This window comes from Coffea arabica, chromosome 1c (assembly GCF_036785885.1).
Source record: "Coffea arabica cultivar ET-39 chromosome 1c, Coffea Arabica ET-39 HiFi, whole genome shotgun sequence".
In the NCBI taxonomy this organism is placed as follows: domain Eukaryota; kingdom Viridiplantae; phylum Streptophyta; class Magnoliopsida; order Gentianales; family Rubiaceae; genus Coffea; species Coffea arabica.
The window spans coordinates 46,126,295-46,144,931 of record NC_092310.1 but is presented as its reverse complement, the minus strand read 5'-3'; the positions used below and the strand labels follow the sequence as shown (position 1 = coordinate 46,144,931).

General features: G+C 35.6%; 2 protein-coding genes across 2 annotated transcripts; one reads left to right on the top strand and one right to left on the bottom strand.

Moving 5' to 3' along the window:
* Positions 1 to 1,094: 1,094 nt before the first annotated feature.
* On the bottom strand, positions 1,095 to 2,332 carry LOC113740627 (glucan endo-1,3-beta-glucosidase 11-like). The gene is made up of 2 exons (XM_072046638.1): positions 1,995 to 2,332; positions 1,095 to 1,608 (listed from the first exon to the last, which is right to left on the bottom strand). Exons 1-2 carry the CDS (start codon positions 2,330 to 2,332, stop codon positions 1,095 to 1,097), a joined length of 852 nt encoding a protein of 283 aa, XP_071902739.1.
* A 432-nt stretch (positions 2,333 to 2,764) lies between these two features.
* On the top strand, positions 2,765 to 9,929 carry LOC113724699 (iron-sulfur cluster assembly SufBD family protein ABCI8, chloroplastic-like). Its single transcript, XM_027247578.2, has 2 exons — positions 2,765 to 4,368; positions 9,406 to 9,929. Exons 1-2 carry the CDS (start codon positions 2,923 to 2,925, stop codon positions 9,622 to 9,624), a joined length of 1,665 nt encoding a protein of 554 aa, XP_027103379.2. The 5' UTR covers positions 2,765 to 2,922; the 3' UTR covers positions 9,625 to 9,929.
* The last annotated feature ends 8,708 nt before the right edge of the window (positions 9,930 to 18,637 follow it).

The window sequence follows — 18,637 nt, the reverse complement described above, 5'->3', positions numbered from 1 at the left end:
TAAAATTTTGTCTCTATTTCTAAGAGTGCTAGAACAATGATGAATTATGTTCTTAGGGACATGGAGGCATTTCTTAGTTGGATTAATCTTTTATATACTGACAGTGTATATACTACTACTATTGGATGTATGACAACTAATCTGAACTTAAATTTAAAATTCAAAATTTACTCATATATTATGTATCCATCCAGTTGTGATAATATAAACACTGTTAGTGTATATAAGATTTACTCTTCTTAGTTTAGTATCGGTAGTGGTAGTAGTGAGTTGCATTAGATAAGAAGTAGCAAGTAATGAATTTTGAGACGAATTACAGTCGTTTGGACTTTGTTTGTTTTAGTAAGTATGGCACTATAAGAAATTAAAGATTAAAATCTTGTTTTGTTTTGTCTTGTTCTCTGGAAAAAGATATTTTAGGGTATTCGTGAAAAATTATAGGCTATTAGATCTATATTGTTACATAAACATCAAAAGTAATGGAGATAAGTAAAATTTTTGAAACTTGAAGGAGTTCTCTGTAATTGTTGGGAACGCGGTTTTTGAAATTATCCCTTATAACGTGCTTAAAAAAAATTGTATACTTTTCCAAAATCGGATGCAGCACAACAAGCCGACAATGATGAATTATAACATTGCTTAAAAAATTGTACACTATTCCAAAATCGATTGCACAACACATTGATAATAATTAATACCCTTCTCCTATAAGAATCATACTGACGTCGGCAATCTTGAAAATTTCAAGATTCAAATTTTGGGAACAAAGCAGAAATTCAATGTGTAAGGATCAAAGAACACGACGTAATTATAGCACAATTATCATGTAAGGACCAGCTGGAATATAACTTTTGTATGTGTAAATGTCCAATTAAGGGAAAATCGCCAATTTAGTTCCTAAACTTTTTTTTATGTCAATTTAGTCCCTATACATTATTTATAGCCAATTTAATCCCTAAACTTATATTTCGATTCCAATCAAGGAGTTTAGTGGTGGCGCCACCGCATAATTTCCATCGGCTTCCAGATCTAGGAACCCAGAAGGGCTATTTAAGGGACTTCCATATTTTTCATATTTTTCTTTGACTTTCATCTTATGATACTACTACTGCTGTGGAAGAAGTGGTGCTACCGGAGGAGGAGGAGGAGCCAGGAGGAACACTACTACTGCTGCTGCTGCTACTACCAGTACTACTAGGAGGAGTGGAGGTATTGGAGGAAGTGGAAAGGAGACCGGTGCTGTTGAAGCCAGTGTAGTAGGCCGATGAGTCATCCAGCTTGAAGAGGCCGTAGTTCCTCTCGGAGGTTGGGCTGGACTTCATGTTCTCGTTGAAAAGGGCGAAGACATAGATGTTCAAGTCGGCGTTGGGCCTCATGGGCGTCCCCTTCTTCCCGCACACCAGCTTGTTGATGAGGTTGCCGTTGTACTTCTTGGCATTCTCTGGAGTGGCTCCGGCCTCGTCGGCGTCCCCCTTGGAGGGCCAGCCGGTCTCGGAGATCTGGACGCACACCGCGTCGTCCTTGAACCCCAGGGACTCGACGGCGAAATGGACGGCGTCGATCTGGGCGAAAAGCATGTTGTCGTAGTGGAGATTGGTGGCGGGATCGTCGAGATACAAAGCAAACAACGGAATCCTGAAGGAATTCAACTTTGCAAAGCATTCGTAGTTGGTGCGCCCGTAATCTAAGCTGGCCCTTCTTCGCTGAGCACCAGACAAATTGTATGTGGTGCGTAATGATGAGGAGCAAGGCTTTGGATATACTATATATTAGAACTATACATTATACAATGCCAAAGCAGCTGTGGCACGCACCCCATTGATCTTCTTCCCAGAACTTTAACAAGCTTTTGAAGGAGATAACTCTGCATAATTCATCCCGATGATGAGGAGGCAAAGGTGGAAATTCTTTAATTTTGTTACAAAGTTTCGAGGAAACTGGGGTTTATTATAATTGTTTACACCGGAATAAATATAGTAGGGGTGGCGGGATCGACGATCCCGGAGTTGGGCTGGAAAAGGACGAACTCTAGAGGGACCTGCTTGGGGTTGGCCTTGTAGGCGAAGTAGGGATAGGCATTGATGAGGAAAGGGGAGCCGGTCTTGAGATGGAAGTTGAGGATGGCAGTCAAGCAGGGGGTGAGGTCCGGGTGGAACCTGCCGGCGAAGGGGAGGTAGGAGGTCTGGAGGACGGCGAGGGAGTGGGCAGTGGTGATGGAGACCTTGTCCTGGAGGTTGAGGGAGCAGAGGGCGGAGTAGACACTCTGCATAGCCCGGAGTAGACGCTCTGATGTGATGGAGGAGAGGGAGCTGTCATTGAAGGTGAAAACCATATAGAAATAAGATGAAAGTCAAAGGGAAATATAGAAGTCCCTAAAATATCCCTTCTGGGTTCCTAGATCTGGAAGCCGATGGAAATTATGCGGTGGCGCCGCCGCTAAGCTCCTTGATTGGAATCGAAATATAAGTTTAGGGATTAAATTGGCTATAAATAATGTATAGGGACTAAATTGACATAAAAAAAGTTTAGGGACTAAATTGGCGATTTTCCCTCCAATTAATTACAAATTATTGAATACCTCTAATAGGAGTATCAATTTGCAATTAACAGCCGTTTCTAGCCATTGAATGGCGGCTACTAGGTCCAACGTAGTCGGCGCGTGGCGCGCATGCATCTAAGCAGAAGATCTAGCAGCCACATAAATCCCTATTCCTAAACTATAAATAACAGAGAAATTTCTTCAAAAATTCCCCAAATTATACACCAAAGAAATTTATAAAACACAAAAGAGAGAGAGAGAGAGAGAGAGGAAATTTCTTGGTCCTAGACTGTCCTAGTAGGAAAGTTCCGATCTTTTTATCTGTCTGCCTGAACTCTGAAACCAAAAGAAGAAGAAGACTATCATCACTAACTGAGCCTGCCATGGCTTCTCTTCTTGCAAATGGAATTTCTAGCTTTTCTCCACAATCCCTTGCAGAACCACCAAAGATTTCAAAAGGGTTTCTGTTTCGGATCCCAAAATTGTCCCCAAATCATGTAAAGGTTCAGCAAAGTTCAAGAATGGTCAGAATTAGAGCTGATGTGAGCTATGAGCCAAAGACCACCATGGATGCTCCAGGTAAAGATTCCTCTACTTCAACCTCATCTGATGAAGATGACCCACTTCAGAAATTCTTGAGAAGAGAATATAAATGGGGTTTTACTCAAGAAATAGATTCATTTTCAATTCCGAAAGGGCTATCGGAGGAAACTGTTAGGTTGATTTCTTCAAGGAAAAAAGAACCTGATTGGATGCTTGAGTTTAGATTGAAGTCTTATGATAAATTTGGTAGGATGAAGGAGCCGAAGTGGTCTGATAATAAATACGCTCCGATTGATTTTCAAGATATCTGTTATTATTCTGAGCCCAAAAAGAAACCAACTTTGAACAGTCTTGATGAGGCTGACCCTGAGCTTATTAGGTACTTTGATAGATTGGGTGTGCCTTTGAATGAAAGGAATAGATTGGCTAATGTTGCTGTGGATGCTGTATTGGATAGTGTTTCTATTGCCACTACTCATAGGAAGACATTAGAGAAGGCTGGTGTGATATTTTGCTCTATTTCTGAGGCTATTAAGGAGTATCCTGATTTGGTTGGGAAGTATTTGGGGAGAGTCGTGCCTCCAGATGATAATTTTTATGCTTCTCTGAATTCAGCTGTTTTTAGTGATGGATCATTTGTGTACGTGCCAAAAAACACTAGATGTCCGATGCAGATATCTACGTACTTTAGGATAAATGCAATGGAAACAGGGCAGTTTGAGAGAACGTTGATTGTTGCAGATGAAGGGAGTTTTGTGGAGTATTTGGAGGGCTGTACAGCTCCTTCTTATGATACGAATCAATTACATGCTGCTGTTGTGGAGTTGTATTGTCATGAGGGCGCAGAGATTAAGTATTCCACGGTGCAGAATTGGTATGCGGGTGATGAAGAAGGGAAAGGTGGCATATTTAATTTTGTTACCAAGAGGGGACTTTGTGCAGGGGCTCGCTCAAAGATTTCGTGGACACAAGTGGAGACGGGGTCAGCCATTACTTGGAAGTATCCCAGTGTTGTTTTAGAGGGAGATGAATCAGTGGGCGAGTTTTATTCTGTGGCATTAACCAATAACTATCAGCAGGCAGATACGGGGACGAAGATGATACACAAAGGGAAGAATACTAGGAGTAGGATAATTTCCAAAGGTATTTCTGCTGGACATTCAAGAAACTGTTATCGAGGTCTGGTTCAGGTTATGTCAAATGCAGATAATGCAAGAAACTCCTCGCAATGTGACTCAATGCTTATTGGTGATAATGCAGCTGCTAACACGTATCCCTACATCCAGGTAATGTTCATTAAATTTCTGGCTTGATATTTGCTTCTCCTTTTTGTCTTTTTGGTTTTCTGAATTGTTTGATGTCAGCTTAACTTAACTCCATTGAAAACCCACACAAGTTGGGGTTAGGTACATGGGTTCTGTTTCTACATTCTGCTCTATGTGTCTTCTTCTCTATTAAATCAAGAGCTGTCATTTTCCATCAATTACTTCTTGCCATGTTGAAATTTAGTCCTCCTTACAGTTAGCTTTACCATCAGCGCAAGTCAAGTTATTTCTAAAGTGCTAATCAGCTGGATGTCACATTGAATATCTTGAAAACATCCTCTTTTTTTTTTTTTGTTTAATTTTCTGTGAGTGGTATGTACTATGTAGTGGAAGAGTGACTTCTTATAATTGTAAAATCATGAGAACCAATGTTAAACAGAAAGTACAGGTTACATGCTTGAAAATATGAAGCTTGATATGTCGAAAGTAAAAGTGATAGTGCATGATATAGAATCATGTTTTCATATTGTACCAGTCGCGTGGGCTGATTAGAGATATAATCTTGTTGTATACGGTGGATTGGTTGATCAAATACTTAAACATTGTATTAAACTACAATTGAGAAGGTAGAAAACAAGATTTGTTTAAGAGTGAGAATGAAATTTCAACCTTGACTTACTTTAAAGTTGAGTAACTTGATGTGCTCATTTTGAAAAATTGAAAAGAAAATATAAAAAAGATCAACTAAATGTTGGTGTGCTATATTTTTACACATGTTATGGAAGTCAGCTTTCATATGTCACTCCAGTAGAAATAGTGGATTGGAAAGGAAACAGATGTGGTGCAAACTAGATGATACTATTTTACCTCTAAGATACTTTTTTCTGTTTGTGGAGGTGGTTTATGAACTTGTATAGCATTTTCTGGTTAGCATTTAGCCTGGGATGGAGTTTGAAAATAGCTGTTTTTGTGCACTAAGGTTCCTTTTTCTTTTTCTATTTTTGTGTTTTTTCCCATGCTGTTGACAAATATTATCCCGTTATAGATAGATGCAACAAGATGCTTATCGAGTCAACTCAAAATTTTTCCAATCACATCACTAAACATGTGTTATGAGTGATTAGAAAAGCAAAGTTATTTCTTTATCTTCCTTATTAGGGTTGTTTTTGTCTACAAAAGCTATCACTTCCCTCACTGGCCTCTGGTTTACTGTAGTGCTAGGTTGCTAGTGGTACCATCCAGGCTGCTTCACACCATTCTTTTGGTGCTTTTCTGACTGATACTTAAAAAGATATGTAATTCTCTGACCTGTAGATAGATATAGATGTGAATTTACATATGGCTGCTTGTGTGTCCATATGTATGAGTAAGAACACTTGCCTCCACATCTTTTATAGCCATTTTTTTGTAAAATGAGTTCTCTCTTTCTGCCATTTTAATGTTGGCTTCCTGGTACTTGTCGTAGCTCTGTTCAATGTTTTTGGAGTATGTTAAGTAGACTTGTAATTGGATCATGAATGTAAAGAAGATTAGTGAGATTGCCTAGTCGACAAAAGAAGGTAATGTACTGAGGAGGAGGTGGGAATCTCTTATTTTAGTCAGGTTAGTTTGACTTTTTAATTGTGGAATCAATAACTTAATAATACCAGTCAGTGTAAGTCATCTCTAACTTCTGCTGAGGACCTAGATAACTGCCTAAACTCAAGTCTATCAAACTCAACATGTTCAAAATATGCAAAATTTATGTGTGGCAAATTTCTTCTAAAATGCTTCTGCAGTGACAAAGAGCAGATTTTGCTTTATGATAAAATCCTATTTGACCAGATATTGTTATCACCTGAAATTCCTGAGTCCTAAGTAGGGATGACCGGCCTTAGTTACTGTATTACAACTTGTTACACAATTGGAGCATTACATTTCTTGAATCATTTCAAAATAGTTTTTTTTTTTAATTTATTTATCTTGTTACAAAATATTTTTAATGTTGCTAATAAAATCAATCAAAATCTGAATGCCTTGTTGGCAGAAGTTCCTGTTCATTTTCTTTTTCTTTTAATGAAATAGTGGTGGTCTTCATTTAATCTCATCTTGGAAGCAAAAACTGGGAGCTGCAATCTAGATCCTGTCAAATTGTTGCACTCTTTACATGCCTTCTTCTGTCACTGAAAAATTGTAAATTAAAAACTAATAATATAACTCAGTAAAGCCTATTATGCTTTATTTACATTTTTCACCCTAACATGTGGTAGAATAAGCTTTATTTCCTCTTGTTTGTTTCAACTGGAAAAAATTGGTAGTCACCTTTGGCTTGTCACAACTGACTTTGCTAGAGTTTCTCTATCTCTCTATTTAGGGTTTGGGAATCTGATTGGGGGTTGACTGACGTTGAACCATGATGATAGCTATAGAAGTTGACAGGAGTGTCACAATCAGCAAATTCAAAAGCAATTTTGATCTGTGTGTACAATTGTTAAGATGTAAATCTTTTGCTTGTTGACATACAGTATCATAAAAAAACTAACCTCCTCCTAGGATTTAAGGATACCAACATCTTCTGAAGACTACTTTCTGTAGTAGCTCCCTTGTGGTTTGCATAGTGCCACCGATCCCTCTTGCAACTGATGGAGTTAGCTTTGCATCAGACATGACTGTTATGCGATTTTATTTTTATTTTCCTTATTTTTCTCTGGAGTTTCTTCTTTGTTCTGTCTCCAGTCACAAACCCAGAGAGTCACCCCGAAACCTCCACATCAGTACCTCAGCTTCCCCAGTTCCCACTTCTATTCCCTTCCCCAGTTCCCTCGAGTCCAGTCCAGCCTTCTATCACCCTGCTGCCCCTTCCCAGTCATTGTGCCCTCCAATACCTCAGGGAAACCCACCCCTCACCAAGATGCGCAATTTAACGCGAAGATCAGTTATGTCAGAAATGTTTGAGGTTAAAAATTCAAGTGGATGCTTAGTTGAGTTTGGTTCAAAATGAGGCCTCAGGAATGAAAGGTCAGCTCCTTAAAATTTCTTTTTGGGTTAGGAAAAGAAAATCATGGTTGATGTGTTTTTTAGTGTATATCAGTGTCCTTTTGCATGTCTTTGGCTCTGCTACCATTGTGTTTACTCTGAATTTGTGAGCATTGGTAGATGAATGTTTCTAAAATTTTATCCTAAAAGGATGCAAAGATGACCGAGTCTTGGTGGAGAGCGGAGGAAGGGCAAAGAAAGGGCCGTTGAAGGTGGGTTAGTATAATATGAGGTGAGATGTGAAACCAAAGGAGGAGGGAGAGGATGGACAGGAAGGAGCAAGGGTATAATGGTCATTTACTTTTCCCAGCTGATTGAAGCAAAGTTTAATTGTCTTGGTATTGGAGGAGAGGTTTGTGGCTATAATCATCAATACAGAAGGGAAGTTGGTAGCACTCTAAAATCTAAAATGGAAGTACTAAAATGTGTAACAGTGTTGGTATTGGAGGGGAGGTCGGTGCAAATAATCATCAAATAAGAAGGGATGTTTGTGGCGATTCAAAAACTATAAAGGAATACTACAAAGGGGAGGTTAGTGTCATTTACTCAAGTCTTTCGATGAGGTTAAATATGCATATATTATGAATAAGCAAGTGAAGTTGTATGACATGAAGAGGACTTTTAATCAAGATAAAGTTGGAGGGAACAATTTTTTTGTCAAGAATATACCACCAAGGAAAAATAATGTTTGATTTAAAGTTTAGGATTCTGATATTTTAAAAAAGCACACAGATTGCTTTGAATTGGGTACTGTGTGACAGATATAATCAGTTATCATCAAAATTAAAGTATCAAGGATTTTAATACTGACAAAAAGGGGTAAAAAAAAAAAGATTTTAAAACCTATTTCCAAAATATTATGATCTTGTTTTCATGACTCGTCTGTATAGTAGGCAATTCAAAAAGGAAAATTTGCCCCAAGTGTGAATCACCTGTTGAGATTTTTATACATAATATAGGAACATGCTAGAAAATCTTCCTTAAGTGTGAAGAATTTGGAATGGCCAGTTTCGTTCTGTTATGAAAACATAGATGCTTTTTTTGGAGTGAGTTGGAAGTGACCGGCTATTTTGCAAGAGGGTGGTAACTACCTGAAACTTGGTTTAATAACGAACCAATGGTGACTGTGAAATTTTTCCCGTAGAAAACATGCTTCTTTTGATGCAGATTATAGACCTTGAAATGAAAAAGGATTAAAAGCCATGATATAGAATCCATTAAAATACCAAGACTCAAGTTCCCACAAATTTAGGAAAGGACAAACATCAAACTTCACAGTATACCTGAATTTAACCTGAACATCCTATGATATTAAAAGAGACTGTAGGTTGTAAGTGTTGAATATCATGCTTCAGAATCAGATTACCCTATGATGGAAGCATCTTGAAGCATAATGAGTAAAATTAGTTGTAACTGAAACATGTTTTTGATGCCCCCAGAAATTATAATAGAAAACACAGTTTGCTAGAAAGAAGGGTCACTTTTGTTATTCTTCACATCGGCTGGTTGAGGGGAAAAAATGCAAGGGAGATAGAGAGGTAGTCTGTCTAATCTAACATAACATGGAGCACTAATAGCAGCAATTGTACTATCAATGAAGATGCTGATGTGGAGACATATGAAGGGGGCCCGGGGGGGGGGGAGGGAGGATGAGATATATCCTTTTTCTTGTCGTTTAGAATAGTAGCTATGAGTAAGTATTTTATTATTTTTTATTATGCCTGATTGCCATGGGTTATCCAGGGATGTTTATCTAGAGATTGGTATTTTTGAGCTGAAGTTTGATTAGGATTGGTATCAAGCAGCTCAAGCTTGAGCTTGAGGTCTCGAAAAATCAACCAAAGATTTCCTAATTCGGGGGAGCTACTCAAAAGAGTAGCTTGGTCCCAGTTCAGTCCTGGAGTGGCATAGCAGTGTGTTTGTGTCTTGTATTGGAATTTTTTCTTCTTCCTCCCCTTTTTTTCTTTTAAATTTTTTGGTCAACGCAGCACCATTTCAACTTTAGAATAGTCTTTTGAATGATTTGGTTTCACATTTTGACAGACAAAGAATCCCGGTGCCCGCATTGAGCATGAAGCCACAACATCCAAAATTGGTGAAGATCAGCTGTTCTACTTTCAGCAAAGAGGAATTGAATATGAGAAAGCAATGGCAGCCATGATTTCTGGGTTCTGTCGTGATGTTTTCAATGAGCTACCTGACGAATTTGGCGCAGAGGTGAACCAGCTGATGAGTTTGAAGCTTGAAGGATCTGTTGGTTAGGAAGCAAGTATGAGTGTGTAAATAATTCAGCTCATGTCAAGGAAACTGCAAGTTCACATAGATGTCTTGTCATATGTTTTCTGAACTTTTACCTCATAAGTTTTATGTAATCGTTAGAAATCCACATTGTATACACGTTCTGTATATGCGTGATCTGCAATAGTGTTGTAGACCAGGTTTGTTCAAGAAAATTTTCATCCCAAATAATGGGAGGGGTCAATGCAAAACGAATTGTAGAAGAATAAAAAGATGTCATCTCAATCATAGAAGAATGTAGTGCCAAAACAAGTTGGTTTAGTTCGCAAGGATAGATCATTTCTTCGCAAAAGGTACTATGTTTGAAATTTTGTTGTGGATGTTGGTCGTTAATATGTGAACAGAAATGTCTGACTTGTGGTGGTAACCAGAGTCAAGACCACCCAAATTCTTGAACACCAAAAAAGCAGAAAATGTAAGAAAAGAGAATCTAAAGTATGCACGGGTTGGATGCAGCAAAGTTTTAAAGATACCAACTTTCTATGCCAATATGGTTGAGGGTGGATAATATGTAAGTAGGCGTGTCTTGACTTGACTTGTGATGATAACATAAACCAAGACATTCCAAATTTTTGAGCATCAAAAAGAAGAAAATGATAGTAGTTGCACGCAGAAACGTTTACAGATACTCTTTGTTATGTGAATATCCAACTGATCCTATGAAGTTAATGTGACATTAAGGTCTACTGATAAGAAGTTTTTTTTTTTTTTTTTTTGAAATTAATCTAATGAGAAGCTCTAAAGGAGCTAAATAACCTTCAATCATGCTCTAGAAAATTCTGAAGAGCAAACACAATCAAGAAGGTTCGATCCCCTGAACTGCTCTCAGGGATGGACTTAGTCCTTCCTCCAGTGGCCAATTGAGTCAGCTCAACTGGTCATTTAGAAGGGTTTTGGGCACCAACAAATTGTTGTTGCGAATTGAAGCATCCGAATCTGCTCATTCTGGTCATAATTCCTAACCCTAATCGATATTAGAATTTTAGTATGGAAAGCAGCGTGAATTAAAATGTAAAGAGTTCAATCCTAATACTAATCTCATCATTCTTTAGCCTCATATTGTCAGGAAATTAGATGAACGCAAAAGTATAGGCACCAAGGCAAAGAATTAAGGTTCAATAGTCCGCCACAAAACAAAAAAAGAGAGGAAGAATTGACTCTGATGACAAAAATTTTCTGATCTTGTGTTTTGGCCACTGTATGTTTTTAATAGTTATAATTACCAAGAAACTTTTCTTAAAATTTGGGGAGATGTGTGGACACATATTTGGCCTACAAATATTGTATTAGTTTTTTTTTAATTATGAATTTAAAATCTGCAGTTGGCCAAAAAATAAAATAAAATAAAATAAAAGAATAAAGTACTAGCTAACACGTAAACTTTCACTTGCCAATTGATTTTTTTTTTCTTGACTAATATTGTATAGAATGTGTATCACCCAATATGTGACAAATACATCGCAACTAGATATGGAACAATGGTGTCTGCAAAGCGCAACTATGAAAACATAAAAGTACTACCAAAACTATGAAAACTGTCTCATGATTTTATTTCATTAAGATAAACAATTAGTCGCTTATGTTGAGTACATTCACATTTAGGAGGAGGGATGGGTTGGGTGGTATGGGGGAGGGAGTGTAAGCGAGAGGTCTCGGCTTCGAGTTCTCCTGCTTATATTAAAAAATAATAATAATCGCTTAAGTTGAGACTACATGAGTGTAGTTCTGGATCAAATCTCCCTTCTTCATTTCTGTTTTTTATATCGACCCTTCTTGTAAAAAGAAAAAAGAATAATTAGCACATAGGAACATTTGTTTTCACAAATCTGAGACTCATAAACTTCTACTATTGGTTTGATGTACTTGATTTATATTCCTACTGCAATTGTGGATGATCTCAATTGTAACTTAAAATCTGTGTGCTCCTAATCACAGGAGACAATTTGTTGATATAATATTATAGGGGGCATTTTGCAATTACAAGAAACAAAAGTTATCTGTCTATCAAGGACAGACATTCCCAGTCGTGATTAATGCTTTTTTCTTAGATGCTTTTTCATTTGTCCGATCTGACGTAAACTTGAGACCATACGAATATGAATTTGGGTAAAATGCGTATTACACCCTGTGAAACTTAAAAATGTGCTTAGAACCTCCCAATAGAAAATAAATCAGCATATTAGCCCTTGAACTGTATTTCGATGACAGAAGCCGTAATTTGAAGAGAGTTAAGTACAACATTATCTCAATCATTACTTATATCACTTAGGTTGTGTTTGGTTCGCACTTTGGAATCGTTCATCTTGGATTTGGAATGGAGTCAATCATTCCAATACATCTATTTGATTCAATACCATGAATGTATATTATTACTATAGTTGATGTTTGGTTCGTTAACTCTTTCGAAACGGGATATAAGAAATTTTTACTAATTAAACGTATTAGTAAATTTAGTACAACTAATTAATAATTTTTATTAGTAAACATGTATAATTATTAGTATAATTAATAATATCAATTATATTATATAAACTAATATACATTATATAATAGATATAACTAATAATATTATTATTATAAGTTTGTAACTAGTTAAATTAAATATTATATATAATTAAATATAATTATACAAATATTATAATTAAACATATAATTATAATTATATAATAAATATAAATATTAATTATACCAATATATTATATATTTATAATGTATATTATATATTATATTTATAATAATAAATATAAATATAATTATATAATATATTCTTATATACACATATATATTATAATTATATGCACATATAATATACATTTATAAATATATTTATAAATAATATAAATATATTGTTATATAATATTAATAAATTTATAATTTATATTATATAAATATAATTATATTTAATTAAATAATTATATTACATTATATAATTATACTAACATTATAATAAAATATTATAATTATAATATATATTATATATAATTATATATATGTATATAATTATATATTAAATTTTTTAACGGGTGGCAGGACGGGTCACGTTTCTAAATAGGAATCAGACTTGGGTTTTGTCCAAAACTCTCCAGGTTATTAGGGAATTGGGGAACTCCAAATTTTTAGATATGATTCCAAAATTTCAATTCCGATAGTAGTAATCCAAATAACAATTATGGAGTTTATTTCAATTCTCCATTCTAAAACCCTCTTATCAAACGCCATCTTAGATTTTGAATAATTAGGAATGGCATATCCTCCAAAACTAGAAATATGAAACTGCATATGGTCATCAAAACTTACAAAATACTACAACTACATATGGTCATAAAAAAAATATTACAAAAGGGGAAAACTTGCTAACCCAAACTATTGGGCAAGAAAAGGAGAATTCTAGTTTTATAATCTAAGTTTGTTATACTAGTTGATAATACATAAATTGTTGTATGTCCTGTGCATGAAGGCTTTAAATTCTTATAATTAACTATTATACTTATAAAAACTATTGAAGGTAATGTGAAGTGAGTCTAGAAATTCTTGGGAAAACTTTCTTTTATTTTTTGTTGCCTTTCCTATCATTAAAATCCAATGTTCCAATATTGTAGTTTTAAAAAATTTATTTTAATGTCTAGGTATCTTGATAATCATTTAATGATGCATATAATATATAAAAATGTTAACTTTATTTCAAACAAACAAGTATATATTTCTATACTTTAAAGGGATATTTGGTTAAATTTTTTAGTTGTCATTAGAAATAAAAGATAATAAAACTTATTATTAATTAATTAATTATAGTGAGAAATAATTATACACATATATTATACCAACTCTGAGACTAATTATATATATATATATATATATATATATATATATATATATAACACATATGGGATATTATTGGCATGAATAAAGGAAATAAAAAAAGAAAAAGAAGTTTCATTAGAATCCCTATTACCTATTCAATTTATATCTCAATTCATATTAAAAACAATGATATCACTATTGGGAACAATAATGATTCAAAATCAAAACATTGGGCACTTAAAATGCAAAGCCAAACCTGTTGACTAATTGCAATTTAATGTTAGCTATTAGTCATTTTATTTCTGTTAGTTATCCTAAATCTGTCTAAAATCACACACTTTAGGGACAAGATTTATTTTGACCGAAACATTGTGAGCCAATTTTGCACATAGGTCAAACATTGGGGCCTAAAGTTGCAATTCTCCCATAAATCAAAATACAGAATTTTGTTCCAAAAAAAAAACCTAATCTTGTTGGAACTGTCAATGCATCCTTCACCACCATATATATCACTTCCCTTGGGAGTCAACAAATTATCCCTAGAAAGGAATGAAATCTTGCCACCTTGTCATGCATAAATAATTAGAAACATGACCAAAAAAAATGGTTGTCTTAAATAGTTAAATTATTGAGTGTTAACAAACATGCCACATAGCAATCCAACCCTGATTTGTAGTGTCTACGAAGACTAAAATTACATAAACGCTCATGAAATGTATTCTTCTCGTCAACTCAGTTGTATGAGCTGGGTTTTGGCGTGCCTAAGTTAAGCTCACATAAAAAATCAAATTCTCGATCCCAAACTCAACTCCATAAGCATTAAATGACGTTAATAGCAAAGGAAGCCACCTATGTTTTATTATTTTATGGGTAGGAAACATAAAATGTATTAAATAAAATCTAAGTAAATTAGGTTGTTATCTTGTCAAATAGCAAGTCACCTGTTTAACCATACTTTTTCGTATCAAACAACAGACATCCATTCTCTATTCTATCCCCTAAAGTTGCCAATTATAGAAAATCACTATAAACGAATGCAATTTGTGAATCAATTCTAAATTTTAGTTAACATTGTTAAGAAGAGAAAATAGTACTTCAAGAATCCCAACTAAGTGCAACTAGATCAATTGTGCTGAAAACAAGTATCACTAATCCTTAAAGTAATAAACATAAGTAATTGTATTTTACTCTGTGTATGTATAATAGCTACTTAAGTGCATGTATAAATTGAAATTATAATCCTTAGTTCCCAAAATAAAAAAAAAAAAGAGAAAAGAAACGTGACGATCATAGCTGAACTGAGAAGCATGCAAAGGAACGTGACGATCCTTAACATTGCTGTGGTAGCTGTGGTAGCCGTAGTCCTTGTTCTGGTTCTGAAACCGTGAATTAATGTGTTGGCGTTGATTGCATTCCCTCCAAACCGCCCCCCCCCCGCGTACAGTACTGGACTATGGTGTCCGTAAGGATAGAATAGGCATTTAGGCTCGTTTACAGCCTCTTGTATTTTTGGTTGCTACTGCAGTGGCATTGCCTTTTGTCCATCCGTTGTCAACCGGTGGTTGCCGCATGTGCGACTGAGTTGACCCAACCGGCGGAGTGTTACTGTTTAAATGGTGATTTTGCGTTATATAACATACTAGATTTCCGTATTTGGTTTTTGTTTACATTGTGCATTATGTGATTTTTCGAAATGCCTGTTCGGCTGTTCCCTTTGCCCCTCGAAATGTGTGTGCGGATGAGGTACTAGGGATCGTTGATTGATCGATGAGCGTCATTAGTCACTAGGATGGCAATCGCTGCGTTGTTAAATATGAACTTCAACTTAGCCAGGCAACTGAATAAGCTGAAGCTTACGTACAACCAATTGGGATGTGGCATAGCATTGTTAGGTTTATCACAGCAAAATTTGTGGAGTTGAACGACGAAACAAGTTCTTACTTATATATTTGGATTTAAGTACCTCCCATTACATATCCGACAAACGGTGCACTCCTAATTCTCAGGCCTTGCATATTATCATCCCCTAACCCTTACCCTTCATACGCTAACAATTAAAACCATGCATGGTATGCTCAACAACAGCAAGGGCCATGAACAAAAAATCACCCACCATCCAAATATGATGTTGAACAAAAAAAAAATTAAAAGCACACCGCTGTACCTGCGAATGTTCACTCGAAACGCTCCACAATAAGACCAAACATAGGGTTTAAGGAGGCAACCGTGGTAGCTACCCTGAGAAAGCTGCGGTATTTTTTGCGCCGCACAGTGAGGAGAAGACTGTCAGTAGCATCTTTGTCTTCAAACGTGATCTCTACAGCTGATGGATTTCAGCAAATGGTTGTGGTGTGAAGGTTATTCGCAATGGCAACGTTGCGTGTCATACTGGCGGAATACCCCTGTTTAGCCAGAAACCGTGTTACAGACCAGTCTTCAAAGTTGGCGCCGAAGAGGATCCACACGTCGGTATGGAGCAGTGGTTTTAGACCGAGGAAATGTGCAACAAATTCCTCCTTGTCCACAAACCAGGCATTGTAGGTCATGATGTAAAACGCCTTTAGGTTCTGCATAAGGAGGAGTGGACGATGGCGCTACTTGACCAGCGACCGGAATACTTCCTCGTTCGCAATGGGGTTGCGAACAGGGATGCAAGACACTAGCATCAACTGCTGAAACTCCGCTCCGGGAAACCTATCTAACTGAACCAGCGCTTCCTCAACTATCCACTTCACTCCAATGTGGTGAAATGGTAAGACCTCATCTTGAAAGTAGCCGACCATACCTCCGTTGTTGAGAACATGTATTTCAGGAAGTCATCCAAGTGCCATGAGTCAGTCTGGAAAAGGATTATGTTACAAGGAGGCTGGTCGGTTCAGGGGTTAGAACATACAGAACGAAGCGAATCTTTCGTCTAGTTACATGTTACAGGTGGTAAAGAAAGATGCGAAACTTATAGAAGATGGTTGTATGAAGCTGAAGCGGCATGCAATAGCGAAGGCTGTTGTGCGAAACCAATGCGGGGGTGAATGGGCATGCAAGGAAGAAATTTAGTTGTGTGAAGCTCTTATAGGAGGAGATATGGATGACGGACCTGAGTTTAAATGGAGGAGCTTGCAGTGCATCGACTGAATGGTTAAGAGCAGTTTGACCTGTTTCAGGCATCCTTTTGTGGACTACGGTTAACGAACTGTATCATTAGTGAGCCTAAGTTAGGTTAGTGCGATAATAAGTCACAGTTGGCACTGTATCTAAATTTTTATTTGGAAAAATTAGAAGAACCAAATCGCATGCATATTTCTGAATTGCACTACTCCGCTGTAAAAGACCAACTGTGGACGGGTTCGACAGGAATATGAGAACAGACTACCCATTTCCGTAGACAGACATGTTTTTCCGAATACAATAATAACAATGATTTTTCCAATAAAATACCAGCTACCAGCTTTCCAATAAAATACCAACTCTGAGACTAATTATATATATATATATATATATATATATATATATATATATATATATATATATATATAACACATATGGGATATTATTGGCATGAATAAATGAAATAAAAAAAGAAAAAGAAGTTTCACTAGAATCCCTATTACCTATTCAATTTATATCTCAATTCATATTAAAAATCATGATATCACTATTGGAAACAATAATGATTCAAAATCAAAACATTGGGCACTTAAAATGCAAAGCCAAACCTGTTGACTAATTGCAATTTAATGTTAGCTATTAGTCATTTTATTTCTGTTAGTTATCCTAAATCTGTCTAAAATCACACACTTTAGGGACAAGATTTATTTTGACCGAAACATTGTGAGCCAATTTTGCACATAGGTCAAACATTGGGCCATAAAGTTGCAATTCTCCCATAAATCGAAATACAGAATTTTGTTCCAAGAAAAAACCTAATCTTGTTGGAACTGTCAATGCATCCTTCACCACCATATATATCACTTCCCTTGGGAGTCAACAAATTATCCCTAGAAAGGAATGAAATCTTGCCATCTTGTCATGCATAAATAATTAGAAACATGACCAAAAAAAAAGAGTTGTCTTAAATAGTTAAATTATTGAGTGTTAACAAACATGCCACATAGCAATCCAACCCTGATTTGTAATGTCTACGAAGACTAAAATTACATAAACGCTCATGAAATATATTCTTCTCGTCAACTCAGTTGTATGAGCTGGGTTTTGGCATGCCTAAGTTAAGCTCACATAAAAAATCAAATTCTCGATCCCAAACTCAACTCCATAAGCATTAAATGACGTTAATAGCAAAGGAAGCCACCTATGTTTTATTATTTTATGGGTAGGAAACATAAAATGTATTAAATAAAATCTAAGTAAATTAGGTTGTTATCTTGTCAAATAGCAAGTCACCTGTTTAACCATACTTTTTCGTATCAAACAACAGACATCCATTCTCTATTCTATCCCCTAAAGTTGCCAATTATAGAAAATCACTATAAACGAATGCAATTTGTGAATCAATTCTAAATTTTAGTTAACATTGTTAAGAAGAGAAAGTAGTACTTCAAGAATCCCAACTAAGTGCAACTGGATCAATTGTGCTGAAAACAAGTATCACTAATCCTTAAAGTAATAAACAGAAGTAATTGTATTTTACTCTGTGTATGTATAATTGCTACTTAAGTGCATGTATAAATTGAAATTATAATCCTTAGTTCCCAAAATAAAAAAAAAAAGAAAAGAAACGTATACTCTTTAAAACAGTTGCTTAAGTGCAATAATTTAATTATCTAAACTATAGTATCAATTTTGTGTAGTGATGTTTGATTGATGAACAATATTAATACTTGCAGTCTGCACTACTTTGATATTGCTAAATCAATGACCATTTATTTTCATTGTTTTTAGTTCAGGATTAAATTACATTAGCCAAATGGGATATACACGAGTTTGGTGTATGTTTTTATACAACTAAGAAGTTTCAGCTTATTCGGGTCAATTTCTTCCATCAAATTTTCCTTTCCAACGTTCCATTAAGGTTGCAACTTGCTACTTGCAATGTGTTAGAAGTAGATATCTTGCACTCTAACAAATTCTCCAATTTATGAATACCAGTTTTTCAAAAATTTATGGATGCTTAGGAAGTGAATTAACTGTGACCATAAGAAAATTTCAAATCATCCGTCTA